This window comes from Durio zibethinus, chromosome 19, assembly GCF_047325235.1.
Source record: "Durio zibethinus cultivar Kanyao isolate XHJ-2024 chromosome 19, ASM4732523v1, whole genome shotgun sequence".
Taxonomy (NCBI): Eukaryota; Viridiplantae; Streptophyta; class Magnoliopsida; order Malvales; family Malvaceae; genus Durio; species Durio zibethinus.
This window is the reverse complement of record NC_143180.1, coordinates 23,724,367-23,742,200: the sequence shown is the minus strand read 5'-3', so window position 1 is coordinate 23,742,200 and position 17,834 is coordinate 23,724,367. Positions and strand designations below refer to the sequence as shown.

At 32.2% G+C, this 17,834-nt stretch overlaps 2 protein-coding genes and 1 pseudogene across 3 annotated transcripts; all 3 read left to right on the top strand.

Moving 5' to 3' along the window:
* The first annotated feature begins 6 nt into the window (after positions 1-6).
* LOC149513567 (uncharacterized) lies at positions 7-1,937 on the top strand. The gene has a single exon (XM_089748879.1). It carries the CDS (start codon positions 367-369, stop codon positions 1,660-1,662), a length of 1,296 nt encoding a protein of 431 aa, XP_089605005.1. The 5' UTR covers positions 7-366; the 3' UTR covers positions 1,663-1,937.
* Positions 1,938-2,963: 1,026 nt separating this feature from the next.
* LOC111309985 (flowering time control protein FY-like) lies at positions 2,964-12,038 on the top strand. Of its 2 annotated transcripts, XM_089748878.1 has the most exons (19): positions 2,998-3,315; positions 4,442-4,515; positions 4,645-4,736; positions 5,703-5,771; positions 5,863-5,967; positions 6,762-6,857; positions 6,963-7,045; positions 7,168-7,239; positions 7,313-7,410; positions 7,754-7,813; positions 7,899-7,959; positions 8,039-8,126; positions 8,231-8,294; positions 8,525-8,603; positions 9,104-9,193; positions 9,466-9,554; positions 9,792-10,321; positions 10,677-10,928; positions 11,612-12,038. In XM_089748878.1, the coding sequence occupies exons 3-19, from the start codon at positions 4,674-4,676 to the stop codon at positions 11,681-11,683; spliced, it is 1,971 nt and encodes a 656-aa protein (XP_089605004.1). In that variant the 5' UTR covers positions 2,998-3,315; positions 4,442-4,515; positions 4,645-4,673; the 3' UTR covers positions 11,684-12,038. The 2 variants fall into 2 exon arrangements, with proteins under 2 accessions (XP_089605003.1, XP_089605004.1); XM_089748877.1 differs by lacking the exon at positions 4,442-4,515 and having other exon boundaries at positions 2,964-3,315.
* Positions 12,039-14,227: 2,189 nt separating this feature from the next.
* LOC111309430 (ATPase family AAA domain-containing protein FIGL1 pseudogene) lies at positions 14,228-15,563 on the top strand (annotated as a pseudogene).
* The last annotated feature ends 2,271 nt before the right edge of the window (positions 15,564-17,834 follow it).

The following is a 17,834-nucleotide window of genomic DNA, read 5'->3' as shown; positions in this document are numbered from 1 at the left end:
TAATCGTGACAGCTGATCTTCCATTGACTGAACTGGATGTTATCCAATAAAAATATTCCACGTGTCCTAAAATTTATTGACGGATCAAGGATCCAAGGAAAATCTAAATTCACCCATCGTTTATGAAAATAATTACAACTTTTACCCTTACACGGATATATCTATGTACATACAGTACCAGAAGAAAACTCTCATCTTTCATCGAGTTTTTGCTGCGTTTTTCATCGAGATTTTGTTGGGTTTTTTCCTTCAGAAAGAAGCTACCATTCTCATTTGATTCTCAGGTTTTGGTTTTTTTTTTTATTGATTCATACTATTTGATTTCAGTTGGGTTTCCTTTTGTTTTTCGTTTTCCTTAAACGAGAGATGGGTAATGGGGAGGTGAATCCTGATAAGCCTTCGAGGAAAATAAAGAGGCGTAATGGTGTTTCTGTCGCTGTTGTAAGTCAAAACCCTCCTACAAAGGGTTCGAAAAAAGGTTGTATGAAGGGGAAAGGAGGACCTGAAAACCGGAGTCGCAAGTATAGAGGCGTCAGGCAGAGAACTTCGGGTAAATGGGTGGCCGAAATTCGAGCAGCTAATGCTAGTAGGCTTTGGCTTGGTACTTTTCCTACTGCTGCCGAAGCCGCCTCGGCTTATGATGAAGATGCTAGGGTCATGTACGGTGATTCTGCAATCCTGAATTTCCCACATGTTCGTTTGGGTTGTTTATCTTCAAGGGAAACAAAATCGGACGCGGTTTCATCGGTGGCATCAAACCTGATTGAGGAAACTCCTTTAACAGTGGACGATGAGACCCAAGATCTCAGGCTTAGTTGGGATGAAAAATGTGATACTGATGTGAATATCATACCTAATAACGCGCTGATTGTACCTGAATCAGGAACTGAAGATGTCCATTTGAAGGACTCAGATTTTAGTTGGCTTGATGGGCTGGATTTGGATGAATTGCGTGGCTGGAATGGTGGATTGGAACCTGCAGATGGTAATAATTGTTCAAAGCAACTTTCCTTAGTTGCTACTCTTTCTGATGGAGGTGAATCTGGAAGGAATACTTTGTTTGCTGGTGATACTGAATCACCATCAACAAGTGGGAAGCTAAGGGAAGAGAATCAAATTCAAGATTGCAGGGCTGATTGTGAATGTGATGACATGTGTGATATCACATCTGCAGTAAATAAGGAGCTGATTATACCAGAATTAGGAATTGAAGATGACCGGCTTGATGGGCTGAGTTTAGATGAAATCAGTGGCCTGAATAATGGTGGATTAGAACCTGCAGAGGACGACAAGTATGATACCACATTTGGGGTAAATAAGAAGCTGATTATACCAGAATCAGGTGCTGAAGATGACCCTTCTAAGGGCTTAGAGTTTAACCGGCTTGATGGACTGGATTTAGATGAAATCAGTGGCTGGGATAATGGTGGATTAGAAGCTGCATGCAATGACAAGTATGATACCACATTTGGGGTAAACAAGAAGCTGATGATACCAGAATCAGGTACTGGAGACGACCCTTTGAAGGACTCAGAATTTAACTGGCTTGATGGACTGGATTTAGATGAAATCAGTGGCTTGAACAATGCTGGATTGGACCTTTTGAATGAAGGTGAATCTAGAATGAATCTGCTTGTTAGTGATACTGAAATGGTACAGTAAAACCGAGAGAAGGGATCAAAATGCAAGATGGCAGAGATACTTGGGAATGGGATGACAATCAGGAGCTGATATCAGAATTTTTGTTTATTATTTTAAGAATACGGTACAAAAATATTTGCTGTAATGCTGTTAGTATTGGCTTGAGTGACCAAGATTTGGAAATAGAATTGACTGACACACATAAGAATGAAGTGTGGTAAATGTAATCTATCAGATTTCTTCTATATATCAAACTGATTCAGTCAATTATTAGATTAATAAATCTCAATTTTTAATATGTGATATTATATGGGCATTGTCGTAAATATAAAAGTTAGATATCAATTTTTAAGTTAGAAATAAAATTTGAAGGCATTTTAATTTATTTTAACAAAAATATTTAACAGGAAGGCATCATTGATATATAAATAATATATTATATAATACAATAATATATTATAATTAAATATAATAATATTATTTATAAAATTATTTATGGATCGAGTCAAATTCGATTAATACTTTTAAAAATTTATTAAAATTCGATTTGATTTGTTCATTAAAATTAATTATTTTAATATTAACAATATTATTATATTAATATTTTAAAATTAAATTTAAATAAAAAATAATTTAACGATAGAACATTTCTTTGTGATGGTCAACTTGAAAAAACTTATTCATTGTGTAACTGGACTCAAGGGCAAGTCTAAAAGTTTGCTTAATATCACAATTACAAAGGCTTTTGAATTTTATCTGCTTGAATTATAAAAAGAAAAGTATTTTCACATTCAACTATTTAGCAAACTTTGGAAAAAAAAAATGATTTGAATCGTAATATTTGATTCGTTCGATTGTTGTTTAAATTTTGTTATATTTAATTTTTTTTAATATTTATTTGATACAGTTCAGTTTATAATATGAAATTAAAATTATTTTAATCAAATTTTATTATTTATATTATTTTTATATTTATAAAAAAAAAATATTTTTATTCATAAATTTAAGCAAATATTTTTAAATAATCATATATTTAAGTTTTGATTTAAATTCTATATATATTATATCTAATTTCAGTTCAACTTTTACACAATTAAATACTGTTTATTAATCAAAATTTTATTTTAAAATCGATTCGAACCAAACTATTATCGACATAAATTTTTTTTAGAACACACACTTGTACGGATTTCTTAATTTTGATCGATTGTTTTCCATGGATGAAAATGTTACCGGGTTGACCCGTTTGGTTATATAATAAATGAATCATAAACCATTTACATAAATGGGTCAAAAACAGAAAGAATGATTTTTTTTTGGATATTTTTCTAACTAAAAAATAATACTTTTTTTATTGTGACCAAAAAAAAAAAAACTCACTTTACACTCCCTTCCCGGTTCGCAAATCTACAAAAATTAGGGTTTAGGGTTTTTATCCAGTGCACTGCAAATCCACTCACTGCAATTCTTAACCGCTCCACGGTTTAGGCCTTTGCTCTGGGATTTTCACAATGATGTACGGTGATCCACAGCAGCAGCAGAACGCGCCGCAGTCGCAAGGTGGGGAGTTCCAGAGAGGTCCTCCGCTAATAATGCGGCAGCCGTCAGCTTCTTCGACTACTCTTAACTCAGACTATCACCACCCTGCTCCTCATCAGGTTCCGCCTTATGACGGTATAATAACAATTCTCAATCTCGTTTGTTTACAATTTTGTATTTTTTTTTTTCAGTTCAAATTGTTGGGCATTGAATAAATTCTATTGAAAAATAGTTATTTAATTCTTGAAATTCAAAGGTTAGGTGATTGCATACCTGAAACACATCTGGAAATTGGTAAAAAAAGGGGAAATTGCACTTAAGGTTGAGAGGCTTCACACTTAGGTTAGGGTTTCTTTAAAGATTCCTAAAGAAAGCATAATTGCTGCTGGAATTCTAGCAAACAAGTTATTCAGGTTCCGTTTAATTGGTGCTTTGCTACTTGCTTTTTGTTTCTGGAAGCGAAAAATGCAAAAAAGTGCATTTCCATACAAAAGAAAATAACATTTTTGAAATAGTTTAGATAAAATATGTAATTATTTTTAGATAAAAAATACATGATTTACATCTATAGTGAATAATTACATTATACTTGCTGTGTGATTTTAATTAATTATTATGACTGTTTTTAGCTTTTGCTTTAGCAAATTTTCTAGAAGCAAAATACCAGTTGTAAAAGCCAGGTACCAAAAGCATTAGCCAAATGGAGCTTAAATTGAAGAAGATTACAAGTGAACATGTAAATTTCTAAGAATCGAAGTCCTATGGAGCAGTCAAGATCAAATATGGGCAACTGCCAAAATTGTCATGAAATAATTCCTAAACCTTAAAAGTGCAGAAATAAGACCCTGGGACTTAAATTTTGCAAATTCCAGCTAATATTCAACCTTGGTTCTTAGAACTTAAGAAAATGAAAGTCAAATAAATCAGTAGCCTTCTATACTTAAAAAAAACGTATAACAAGACCTTGTTATATGGTTAATGTCTATTTTATCTTTGGTAAGACACCATATAAGTCCAATATTAAAGAAAAACCACAACTTTGGATTTTCTTTTTTACATAATCTCCGATTTTAACAATATTTGCTTGATCTTTCCTTAGCTGCCGGTTGCTGGCATTAAAAGGCAATGCTAGAATCTTTCCTTCTTCATTTATGTGTGTGTCTCAGTCAAAATTAGTGATTACAAAAGTCTAGGAAACTTTGTCTACCAAATCGATGTGTGAGGATATTTGAAGTTCTTATATTATAGGCTTTTATTGCAGTTTGCTGCTCATGGTTGTAAGCCTCATGGATTTACACTTTGAGGTTCCTTTTGCACCATGAGCCTTGTCTTATGGTAAGCCTCTAGGTCTAAAACTATGGCTACTGCATGTTTAGAGGATGAGTTGCAATTCACTTGAAATTAGGCTATCTGAAGTTTAGTTGTTCTGAAAGATTCTCCTATTTTTTTAAATATTTTTTTCAGCTCACGGTGATAATTTTGCTGCCAAAAGAATGAGAAAGCTGACCCAAAGGAGGGCTGTTGATTATACGAGCACTGTTGTGCGATATATGCAGGTAACTTTTAAAATTTGATGGTCATTTTCATATGCTTCTTGGTATATCTTTATTTTAGTGGTCGCTTGATCAGATTGATGGGTCTCAATTACACAAATTCTTATGTTAGTTGTTGGATGGTTTATATGTCGCTTATATCATCATTATGATTGATGTTTTTCCGTTTTACCAACATCGTCAGTGATTTCTCTGCGTAGAAATCTGCCTGCTTTTTCTTCCTTAAATTTTTACTCAAGTTCATTATTGAATTTGCTTGATGCTTGTAACTTAAAGTTTATAAAGCTCTCTGACACTATTCTTATCCAGAACTCTACCTGTATGATAGCTTAAGATATCACCTATGAAGTTGTGTTTCGCTGTTTTCTACTGGTGCTGGGGAATCCATCTTAATATAGAGGCAAAAGATCTTAGGTTTGCTTCAATGTTATTCATGTATGGTGTTCAGCTGTGCCTTTTTGTGCTTCATGGGGACAATATTAAGTTGATGCTTATGTTTTTGCTAGTTGCTTGTAGCTAGCTCCCTTTTCTTACTTTTTTGGACCAATATCAACCAAATACACCTATCATCCCTATTCAATTCATAATTCATGAGTAGCTCCTATAAATATAGAGAAGATTATGAATATCTCAACTATTGTTGTTATTATATCCATGTTTATTTTGTTTGATATGCATATTCTCTTCTATGGATACCAAACTTGATCTTCTTTTCCCCTTTTGCTGCCTTTTATTACTTTTTGGACTAATATCAACCAACTACACCTATCATCACTATTCAATTCATGAGTAGATCCTACAAATACAGATAAGATCATGAGTATCTCAACCATAGTTGTTATTATATCTGTGTTTATTTTGTTTGACGTACATGTTCTCTTCTCCGATACCAAACTCAATCTTTATTTTTCCTTTTGAACCTCAAACGGAGTTTGATCTACTTGTAGTCTAATATCAATGGTTCTGCAGATTCGTATGTGGCAGCGGGATTCACGGGACAGGACAATATTGCAGCCTACTCCAGCAGCAGCAATTGATGTTAGTGAACATCCTCTATTTTTGTTCTCTTGTTTCCTGGATTGTGAATTTTCCGATGTAAACATGTGTAATCTGTTGATCCTTCATGCAGGTGTTGCCTACAGCTGCCTATTTAGATAATCCATCCACAAGCTTTGCTGCCAAATTTGTTCATACATCTCTAAACAAAAACCGGTGTTCAATAAATCGCGTATTGGTAAGATAGATTAAAATCAATTTTCTATTGTTATCTTTTTCTGAGTGGCTTTTCTTTCATATTGCTCTTTTCATCCTATTATGTTCCAGTAGTTGTGTGATTAATTGATGGTTTATATGGAGGAAGCTGTTTGACCCCTTCTTATCTGCTAATAATTGCCCAAAATTGACTTGGCATCTGACTTTGGGGCTGAATTTTTTAAGTTAAAAGGCTCCATACCTAGCTTTTCCAATGCTAGAAATGACAACCTTTGTTGTCTTAATGTGTTTAATGTGATTAAATACCCATCCAATCAAATTAACTTCTAAAACTTTTTTATCCAACAATTTGAAAATAAAGGAGTCTGTCAACAGTAGCATGTCAGATGGATGCAAAAACATCCAACTTACCTATTTTTATTTTTTATCCCCAGCTTACTGTTAGGTGCAGTAGATAGTGAGACCTAATAAAAGCCACCTTTTTTTTTTATACTTACATGTTTGCATGTCTTTCCTCTTGATATTTTATTCATGATGACAGCTGACCCTATGTCGTGGAAAAAACTTAGTTTGTTATTATTGCTGTTGGGACCATATATCTCTTTGGAATTGCTTAGGACCTTATGTGCAGGAAGGAATTGGGTTCTTCTGTTGGTTTATCTGCTTTCACTAGAATAACAGAACCAATCACACCACCACCCCCCCCCCCCCCCAAAAAAAAAAAAAAAAACCCCAAAGAGAAAAGAAAAAAGGTTTTTGTTTTAAGTTACCATATTAACTAAGCTGCTGTACTGATTTTTTTTTTTCTCATTTTAGTGGACTCCCACTGGTAGACGTCTCATCACAGGTTCTCAGAGTGGGGAATTTACTTTATGGAATGGACAATCATTTAATTTTGAAATGATTCTTCAGGTATATTTCAATTAATTGAGATGTTATCTTATTTAATTAGGATTATTCATTGGAGAATTAACATTGATGGCTTTTGGACCTTTTTTTTTCCTGTAAAATACTTAGGCCCATGATCAAGCCATCAGGTCTATGGTTTGGAGTCACAATGACAACTGGATGGTTTCTGGTGATGATGGGGGTGCAATAAAGTATATGTTCTTAATATTCTTTGGTGCTATTGAGCCTGGCTGCTTTCATGCTTGTAAATATTTGTTTGACATAGGCATATTTTTATGCTGATGTAAGTGTGTATGTGGGATTTACCTTTTAGGTACTGGCAGAATAACATGAATAATGTTAAGGCCAATAAATCTGCTCACAAAGAATCAGTTCGTGACTTAAGGTACCTATTTTGATTCTTTCTTTTCATGTAATAGTTTTATCTGTATATAATTTATGATGTACTCTTTAAACAGTTTTTGTAGGACAGATTTAAAGTTTTGTTCCTGTTCTGATGATACTACTGTAAAAGTGTGGGACTTTGCCCGCTGCCAGGAGGAGCGTTCGTTAACTGGTAATGTTTCTCGACTGTTTATCAAGTATCAACTATCCTAGTTGGTGTTTTCTTGATGGCATACTGTAGCTGTATAATCTCTTGCCTCATTGATTACTCTACCTATTCTGCTTCATTTTTGCAGTTTTATTATAACACGTTTGTGCAAAATTATATAGTATCATTAATTACCTTTTGATAAAGCATTTCCATCTCTGACAAAGATCACCAAAATATGCATCATTTGGTTTCTTTAGCACCCTAAGAGTTTAGGCCAGTAAGTTCAAAACATACTATCATGTTATATATTTCTTACATGCATGAATTAACGTAAGAGTTCCATACATGGCTTGAACTCAGGCAGGCCATGGTTGGGATGTTAAAAGTGTTGATTGGCACCCTACAAAATCCTTACTGGTTTCAGGTATGTATCATGTTTAGTTTCCACCTTCTTTTTCATGATCTTTATGCAAGTTGTCTGCATAATGCCTTGGTTGACCTCTCTTTAGGTGGCAAAGACAACCTTGTGAAGCTTTGGGATGCTAAGACAGGGAGAGAGCTTTGCTCATTGTGAGTACTTATCTTGGTGAAACTCATGGTATAGCTGACAATTTTGATTATTTTGAGAAGTAATGCAAGTTTTTTGCAGTCATGGCCATAAAAACACAGTACTTTGTGTCAAATGGAACCAAAATGGTAATTGGGTGATGACTGCTGGAAAGGATCAAATCATCAAGGTCAGCATCCTCTTTCTCTCTGCAAAGCTAGTATTTATTTGATGGGAGTACATATTGTTTTTTCTTTTGTCATATTCACCTTTCCCTTTTATATTTCCTTTCAGCTATATGACATCAGGGCTATGAAGGAACTTGAATCCTTCCGAGGCCACAGGAAGGATGTGACTGGTTAGTCAGACTTATTCTAAGTGGACCCCTTGTGTATGGATATTGCTTAAAATTCCTGACCCATCAAATATTTGCTTGACTGTAGTTTTTTATTCACCATTGAGATATAGCTCTTGAGAGACTGGGTTGATTGGGGTTTATAGTTATTATTATGGTTGATCATTTCATTCTCTTCTTGCATGACTTCTATAAGGATGATTCTTAAACATAGTGATTTCCAATTTTGCCAGCATTGGCTTGGCATCCATTCCATGAAGAATACTTTGTCAGTGGGAGTTTTGATGGATCCATTTTCCATTGGGTTGTTGGGTAAGTTTCTGATTCAGAGTACTGGCTGCATCACCGAATTTTCTCGTTTTGATCTTTCCTTTATACTCCAGGTCACAAAACTTGTGTGCTTTTATATGTTTTACTTCTACCTGGGATATTTGTCTCTTGAAAAATATATTTAGGGTGGACTATTAAGTTCGTTTATGACAAGACCAATTAGGAGAGACATCAAAACATAAGAAAAGTTTGCAGTTTATAGACCTTGATGAGATTAAACACTTTCACTAAAATAAACTTTGCTATCTTTTTTTTTGTTAGATTAATTTTAAATATTAAAAATGATTTTATGAAGTTCGCCTCTGAAACTCATCTGCTTACTATGTGCATGTAGTAGATTGATTATGCCCTTCAGTATCACAAATCTAACTTGGTTTTTCTTTCATTTCAAATATTAGTTATGTATTTGTTGCTGTTGTTTGGAATTAATGATGGATGAAGTTTTGTAACTTAAAATTGCTAAAAATCATTCCGATGTACAGGCATGAAACTCCCCAGGTTGAAATTCCCAATGCACATGATAATAGCGTGTGGGATATTGCCTGGCATCCTATTGGATATCTCCTATGCAGGTAAACTCAGTATACTACTTTACAGTTATCTTGCATTTTTCTTGGTGATTTCCTTGTAGTTTATCATATCATTTTAAAAATTAAAATAGTTGTATGCATTACTATTCTTATTTCTCTTGATATGCTGGACTTTTTTTGACTGCTGGCAAGTGTTGGCTGTATATCATTTTTACTTTTTTGACATAGAAATTGAATGAAATTGTTTGAGAAAATCTGTAAATTATATGTCAAGCCCATCCTCAGGTGTTTAACTCACATACATAATTATGCAGTGGTAGCAATGATCATACGACAAAGTTTTGGTGCAGAAATAGACCTGGAGATACTGCTCGTGATAAATTTAACATGGGTCAGAACCAAGGTTTCTACTTATTGCCCTGCTCTACCAGTTTCACCTCTTCCCCATAATTTGGAAAAGGAAAGGGAAAAACGAAAAAGATGTTTAAGCAGTTGTTTATTTTGTCAAATTTACCTGAATAATTCAGTTGTGATACTCATTGGATTTCATGCAAAACTCAATGTTGTTCTGTAAATATGCTGGAGTATTTACACCTTGATCTATAGTTCTATACTTAATAGCCCTATGAATTGTTTCTAGGCTATGGTGAACAAAACCCTGCATTAGCTGGTCGCATGCCTGGTAATTTTGCAGCACCTGAAGGCCCAACAACTCCAGGACCATTTGCTGCTGGTTTGACTCGAAATGAGGGAACGATTCCCGGTGTTGGAGTTCCGATGCCATTATTAGTTCCATCTCTTGATGCATCTTCTCAGGGGGACCAAAAGCAGCCTCTTCCAGGTTCCATGCCTTTTGGAGCTCCTCCTCTTCCTCCGGGACCACATCCATCTCTTCTTGTAGCCAATCAGCAGCATGGATATCAACAAAACCCTCAACAGATTCAACAACAGCAACAACAGGCAATGCAACAGCAAATACCTCCTATGCAAATGGCGCCTCCAAATATGCCACAGTTAATGCCCCTGCTTCCACATCCTCATTTACCACGCCCTCCACCCCAAATGCCTCCCCTTGGTATGCCTTCATCTGTCCCATCCTCAATGACAGGATCTTTACCTCCACCTTCATCAATGCCAACATCACATCAAATGCCAATGCCTGGTCCGATGGTATGACCTTTTACATAGCTCTACCGCATATTATTTCATTTTGTAACTATGGTTTTTGGTTTTAAATCATTAGGCTCCCATTACTTATAGTTAATGGAAGATGTTCTATTATCTATGGTTCATTTGCCCGGCTTGCTGCATACTTGGATAGCATGTATTTCTGTTGAAACTGGGCTTATGAATATGGATTATGGATGAACCTCTTGGTGTAAATTTGAAAATTATTCGATGTTTTGTTTGAAAAGTGGAATAGGAAAGAATTAATTGGAACAAATTATTCCATGTTTTGTTTAAGTCCATTATTTTATTGGAACAAATTTAAGAAGCTTGATCGAACTTTATTTCAAAATTTTAGGGTATTCAAGGTACAATGAATCAGATGCCTCCTCCGTTGCCACAAGGCCATTTTATGGGAATGAATCCACCATTGCATTCAGGATCCTTGCCAACCAGTGGTACCCCCTCAGTTGGAGGTTTTCCAAATAGTATGCAAAATATGCAGGGCCCAGCAAATGTGGGTGGAGGCCAAATGTATCCACAGGGTGGTGCATTCAATCGTGCCCAGGGTGGGCAGATGCCAATGATGCCAGCGTTCAATCCTTACCAGGTAAATTGGGGAAGGTTCTTTGCTGTTGTAATGTCATTTGCTCTCCTTGATCTGTTCTGTGTTTGCCCCATATTTTATGTCAAAGGCTGGATTTGCAGCCAGAACCAGTGGTAGAACAACAATCAGAGCACTTAAATGGAACCAACTGGTAGCTAATTGAATAGCTCCCTCATTCCCTCTCTCTTTCTCAAAGCTTTCTTTTTTGCTATGGTAATAGGGGATAACCCCCCAAGTTTAAGCAGGAGCGAGGTTTGGACCCTGTCCCTGGTCAACCTCCTAAAGTGGGGGCCATGAGCCACAGGGCCAAAGCCTGCGGTTCCACTCAATGCTCTCATTGGTTATGGCGAAATGAAAAGCTTGATGAAAACTACTACATTCCTTCCAAATGCTTGCACTTTTGTTAAAACCAATTTGATTGAGTGTTTTTTACTCCATTTTGTCACTGAGAATAATCTAGGTATACTATTTCCTAAAGTATATGCAGCAACTCTTACGTTCGAAATTCCACCAATTTAAGCACTAGATTTTTTGTGTTTTACAATGTTGTGCATATTTGATTCTACAAGCTGGGTTATATACACTAGAATTCTCCTGCATTTCATGCAGCCTCATTTGAGGCTTGTATTTAGGTATTTTACTTGAGTTTTTAAGAAACTAACTCGATATACTTCCACTTATTGCAGTCTGGTGGTCAGTCTGGCATGCAGCCTCCACCACCACCGGGTCCCCCACCGCATGGCCAAACGCCTCAGTAGACCGACCTATGATTGTGGTAGAATATTTTTCGCTGTGCTGCCAGTGGACTGAAGGGAAAGCATCTTTTTTTTTTTTTAATATATTTGAGGATCTCAGGATTTCAACCATCTTTCCTGTGTATTCCCTTTTTTTTTTTTTTTTAAATTTTTGGCTTCCTTAAGATTATCGTTTTCTTTGGACTTGGCTGGAATAGTCACTGAGATGGCATATCACTAAGCAAAAGATGTTTGTTGATTTTTGCTATAATGTATATTTATGGAATGCTGGAAAGCTTAATCCTCATTTTGCCTGGGAACTTGTCAACTTTGTAAGTATTTTTGGCAGCTTTTGGAATATCATAAGGATCAACTGTCATTTTATTTTCTATAATATAATTAAAAATTCAATGCTTTTAAGATAATAATTTGTAAAAATTAGTAATATTTTATTCTTGAATATGGTATGACTAAAATTATTCTATAAACAAAAAAGAAAATTATATTTCTCATTAGATAAATGAATTTTTAATAAAGAAGATAATTTACCGGGAAAATAAAAACCATAATTATAGCATAACAAAAGAAAAACAAAGGAAGTAGCAAGGTAGAAAGATTTTTCCACCAAAGATAAAAACTATATAAAAATAATTACAATTATCTATAATTAATTCTATAAATCATTGCATCTTGGTGATTTTCTTAAAAATATTTAATTCAAATTTATCACTTTCAATGGTTTAAATTCAATATAACCTAAAATACCCTTTTTTTAATCAAATATGAGATTGATTTCTGTTGGTGTTTTTTCAAATATAAGATCATTGTCATGTAAATTGTTAAGTTGCGGATTTCTTTCCAAATATGATGTCTTGGATTTTTCTCTTCATAATTTTTTTTTCAATTTTTATTGCAATTTGTAATTATTAAACAATGGGGCAAAATGAATTAGAGGAGTAATTGAAAGTGCTAAGTTTAGACCTATAAGTATTATAAGAGAGAGAAGAAATGCAAGTTTAAAGTGAAATATTGACAAAATATTTAAAAAGATAAAAGAAAAAAATAACATGCATTGGAATGCCACACAGCAAGTCATAGAACTTTTGTATATATGCAAGATTTAAATTATAGAGTATAGACAAAGAAATGATGAAAAAAAAAAGAAAAAGTCAAATGGAAATGCTACATGAAGTTATTAAATTAAGATATTAAATAATAATTTTTTAAATATAATATATATATGTAAGTATAAAATTAAATGAATTATAAAATATATATTTATATAAGGAATTTAAAAAAACTAAAAGAAATAAAAATCAAATCTCATTGGGACGATGACATCTTCATAATATCTTTTTTTTTTTTAAATTATCAAATAAAAAATATTTTTAATTAATAACATTAAATGGGACAGTAAAAAAATTTATAAAATATTAAAAATATTTCTTAAATATTAAAAACAAAACAAGAAAAAAAATTAAATAAAAAAGATAAAAAAAAAAAAGAAAATTACTTGACACGTAATATACCTATTGTATAAAGTGGATTACATAAAAAATGTTAAAATATTTATTAGATATATCCAAAAAAAGAAAAAAAACAAAGCAAGTGCCATAAGATTCATTAAACAAATTTTAAAAATATTTATAAACAAATTTAAAAAGGAAAAAAAAAAGAGAAAAAGATTGGTATAAAGTGGGTCTAACTTTAAAAAATTAAATCTAAAAAATATTTAATTTAAAAAAACCTTGAAAAGGAAAAAAAAATTCAAAAAAAAAATTCAAAAAAAAAAAAAAGGATGAGAGATCGCCACGTAACATCCCAACGAAGGGCATTCTTTGTCGTACATGAATCTCCACCTCTATGCAAGATTTAAAGTATAGACAAAAATTAATAAAAAAAGTCAAATAAAAATGATATATGAATTTATTAAATTAAGTATTAAATAATAATTTTATTAATATAATATTTATAAATATAAAATTAAAGAAATAATAAATATTTATACCATGAGTTTTTTTTTTAAATTAAAATAAAAAAGCCAACAAACATATATAAAAATCAAATCCATGACAATATCTCCATAATATAATTTTTTAAGAAACTATCAAATTAAAAAAAGAAAAAAAATAAAGAAAAAATATACTTTTGATAATAACATCAAATAAGCCTAAAAATTAAAATATTAAAAAAATTAAATATTTACAAAAGAAAAAAAATGTAAATAACAAAAAATTAAAAAATAACTTAAATGATTTGACATGCAATATATCATCAATATCAATTGGGCACAAAAAAATTTTAAAATTTTTAAAATATTTATTAAACATATAAAAATAAAAAAAATACATAACATATTTTTAATATCAAGTGAATAAAATGTAACTGTAATTAAAAATAATAATAAATTTTATTATAATTACAATTGAAAAAAATTATTGTAGCTGTAATTAAAAAAATTTAATAAAAAATTTATGTTAATTTGATTTTATTAAAGTTGATGTTTGAATTCAATTAAAGTTGTAATAAACTTAGTCGCACCAACACCGAAAGTGCAGTGGGATCCAAATGGCTAATGAGTATCTCCAATGCTACGTAAGTACAGCAGAACCAGGCTGCTGTGCTTTATCTTTTCCATCAAGACCAAGTTGCAGCACCAGCACCTCCTCGTGCCATAATTCTGGAAAACCGAGCTGCCCTCCGTTGTAACCAAGCAGCCAGGCCCTGTCTTCAATAGAATCAAGCTGGAGTTCCTTCTTTTAATGTGTCAATTTCTCCACTGATGAATGCTGGAGTTTCTGCTTGAAATTATATTCAACGAAACACTGCTTCATTTCCTTCAAGTATTCATCAACAGACAAAGGCTGCAATTACTCCTACTCTCCTGGTATTCCTTAAGGATGACAAAAACAAACTTTTCAGCAATGTTTGCAGCAAGCTCTGAATCCAGGAAGCAATGTTGCTGGCATAGCATCGGAAATCTCTAAAAAGAGAGGCCCTTGGAAGCGCTATGTGGTGGCAAAAATGAGTTTCCAGAAATGCTTAAGCATTTGGAACATCATCTGATCAAACGAATTCTAGCTAAGATTATAGATCAGGATGCCATTGTTAAGTGGGATGATATTGCGGGGCTTGAACATGCTAAAAATTGTGTGCATGAGACTGTTCTGTGGCCTGTACTAAATCCAAGAATCTTTCAAGGTGTCCATTCAATTGGAAAAGCCATATATAGCTGGAAAAATGAAAGCAACTTTTTTTTCATTAACAAGCCAGTGGCTTGGTGAAGGTGAAAACCTTGTTAGACCACTCTTTCGACTTGCCTGCCATTTACAACCTTCTGTTATTTTCCTTGATAACATAGACTCTATTCTGTTTAGGCGGTCATCAAGCACCAAGCACGAAGCCTTCAGGCGAGTTAAAAACACAGATTTTGGTTGAAATGGAAGGCATTGATTCCGGCAGTGACCAAATTATAGCCATTGGAGCAACAAATAGGCGTCAAGATCTCGATGAATCAGCACGTAGGTGACTCAGTAAAAGACTCTATATTCCATTCCCTTGTAGTACTCGAGCCAGTTTACACATTGTTCTCAATACAATGAACAAGGGTGGACGATTTGTGCTTTCAAAACAGGAAATTGATCTCACATGCGACTTAACTGATGGATGTTCAGGATCAGACATGAAAAACTTAGTCAAGGAAGCTATGATTGGTCCAATTAGGGATGCAATTAGAGATGTTAAAAATGAGAAAGATATTCGCCAACTGCAGCCTGAGGATTTGAGGCCAGTGTCTCTTCATGATTTCAAAAACGCTTTGAAGGAGGTGAGGCCTTCTATTTCCCATCAGGAACTTGTTGCATATGTTAAATGGAATGCAAAATTTAGCAGCATGTCACTTTAGGGCTTTGGCCCTGTCTCTTAAGTTTAAACAAATTCCTAACATTCTTGCAACTATTTTTGTTGGAGTTTCATCCTTTTCTTAGCAATGATTTCAATAGTTTTCCAATTGGTACCTCCAATATATATATGAACTTACTAGTGACTATAAGGAGTAACTAGAATCTGTAATCACAAATCAAACTCTCAAATTTACATTTCGGTGTTTTTTTTAATATTTGAGGTTATAAGATACAAATCTTAAAATTAAAAATCTAACATTCTACTAATATATCACACGACCGTTAAATAAATTTTTATTTTATTAACATGTAGCATAAACAAAATCAAGATCTAGGTAACAAAAAAAAATACTTATAAAGATCAATCAACCAGATCGAACATGGAATTAAACACTTTTAAAGTCTGTAAAAACCTTTTACAATCACTTTGATATCCTAAAAGAACAGGTATGGCCACATAGTGAGCATGTAGCTATGTTAGACGTTAGATTTCATCTTGTAGAGAACGAGCAGTGTCATCTGCAGCTATGAAACACACTGAGATACACAAGATTAGAGCCTTCCAAATCTCAAGGAACATTCTTGTTCGCATTGCCATACTAGTAAAGAAATCTTCAACTTTTGATTTTATCCGAAAAGATTGTTACAAATTCTTTGCCAACCAGAAAGCAAGGTCAAGGTTCAGAGAGAATGAAGAAAAAACAAAAGAAAAGAAAATCTGAAGGAAAAAAAACTTTTGCTGTAGAAAATTTGTGTAATCTTGAGTATATAAGAACAAATATTTGTCTTATGCCAGGCTGGACAATTAATATTTTCCCATTTTGTGATTCTGCATGGAAAGAAAGTGAGTTGTAACATTGCCAACTACATGAATATATGTATATATTTCAATCTAGGAAGTTTATAATTCGATTTTAACCAAATTAACTTATCCGAACTAATTTAATTTAATTAATCGGTTAATCGATCAGTTATCGAATTAGTTTCGATTAATTAACGAAAATAATTTTAAAAGAATTTTGATTAACCGAAATATAATATAATCCAAATATAAAATAAAAAATATATGAAATGGATTATTTAATTTCATAAGTTGTTAGAATTTTTAATATAGTATTTTGATATTTTAATATTTTATTAGATAATTTTATTAATTTGTTTAAAATATAAAAAATTAAAAATTAAAAATATAATTTAACTTAAATATATTTATTATTCGATTAATCGAAAAAATTAACTAAACTGATCAAATTAAATTCAATCAAATAATTTTTGAAATTCATAAATTTGATTCAATTAACAAAAATAAAATAATTTAATTTAATTAATTCAATTTTAAATAATTTAATTTAAAATTAACAGGAAACACCCATTCCAATCAACTATAGGACGATCAAGAATGTACATGACATTGTTGGCCTCCAAAATCATTGACTGTAGCTAAATGGAGTAGAAATGAGTGCCAAGTTGAATAATATGGTTAGTTATTTATTGGCGTAACTGCAAATCTGAGCATGAGAGAAAAAAAAAAAGGAATAAAAATAATCTATTAGGATTCTACATAAATCTTTATTGGCGTAAAGTGGATGGTTGAAAAGAGTACAAATCAGTGTTTTACACTTTTTCTTCCAAATAAATACAGGTTTAACTTTATGCAATTTAAACCGAAACTTCACTCAATTAGTTCAAATAATCAAATAATATTTGAAAGATCTAAAATTTAAATCTCTAATTTTTATAATATCTTTTTCTATTTTTAGTTTATGATAAATCTGACGATATTAATATTCATATATTCATACAATATTTTATAAAAAATTGTATATTATACTTCGTATCGATACAAAAATATAAATTATATATTTTTATTTTATTAACTTCATATATAATTATTACTACAATTTTAAGCCGTATCACTTTAGGTTATATTTTATACATAAGCTTATGATAGGATAAGATAATATTATGAATGAAATTAGATTAAATAATATCATCTTATCTTATGTTTGATGTGTGTAATGATTAAAATATGATAATTTATTTATTAATCAAAATTATCTTTCATCAAAATTTATACAATTTAAACTATTGATATAATTTTTTAAGATATAATAAGACATATAAGTTTAATTTTATTAATTAAAAAAATTATTTCCACTTTGAAAAGATTAAATTATCTTATACTAAGAAGATATAATCCTCATAATCCTATCCTCAGGGACGGATCTAGGATCTATATTTAGTGGGGGCAAAAATACATATAATATTGAATA

What these genes read in the sequence shown, in the direction of transcription:
- LOC149513567 (XM_089748879.1), top strand. Translation starts at nt 367, where the DNA reads ATGGGTAATGGGGAGGTGAATCCTGATAAGCCTTCGAGGAAAATAAAG.
- LOC111309985 (XM_089748877.1), top strand. Translation starts at nt 3,153, where the DNA reads ATGATGTACGGTGATCCACAGCAGCAGCAGAACGCGCCGCAGTCGCAA. An exon ending in TCAGGTTCCGCCTTATGACG is followed by an intron (nt 3,316 to 4,644) that starts GTATAATAACAA and finishes TATTTTTTTCAG; the next exon opens with CTCACGGTGATAATTTTGCT. An exon ending in ATTGGATATCTCCTATGCAG is followed by an intron (nt 9,194 to 9,465) that starts GTAAACTCAGTA and finishes ATAATTATGCAG; the next exon opens with TGGTAGCAATGATCATACGA.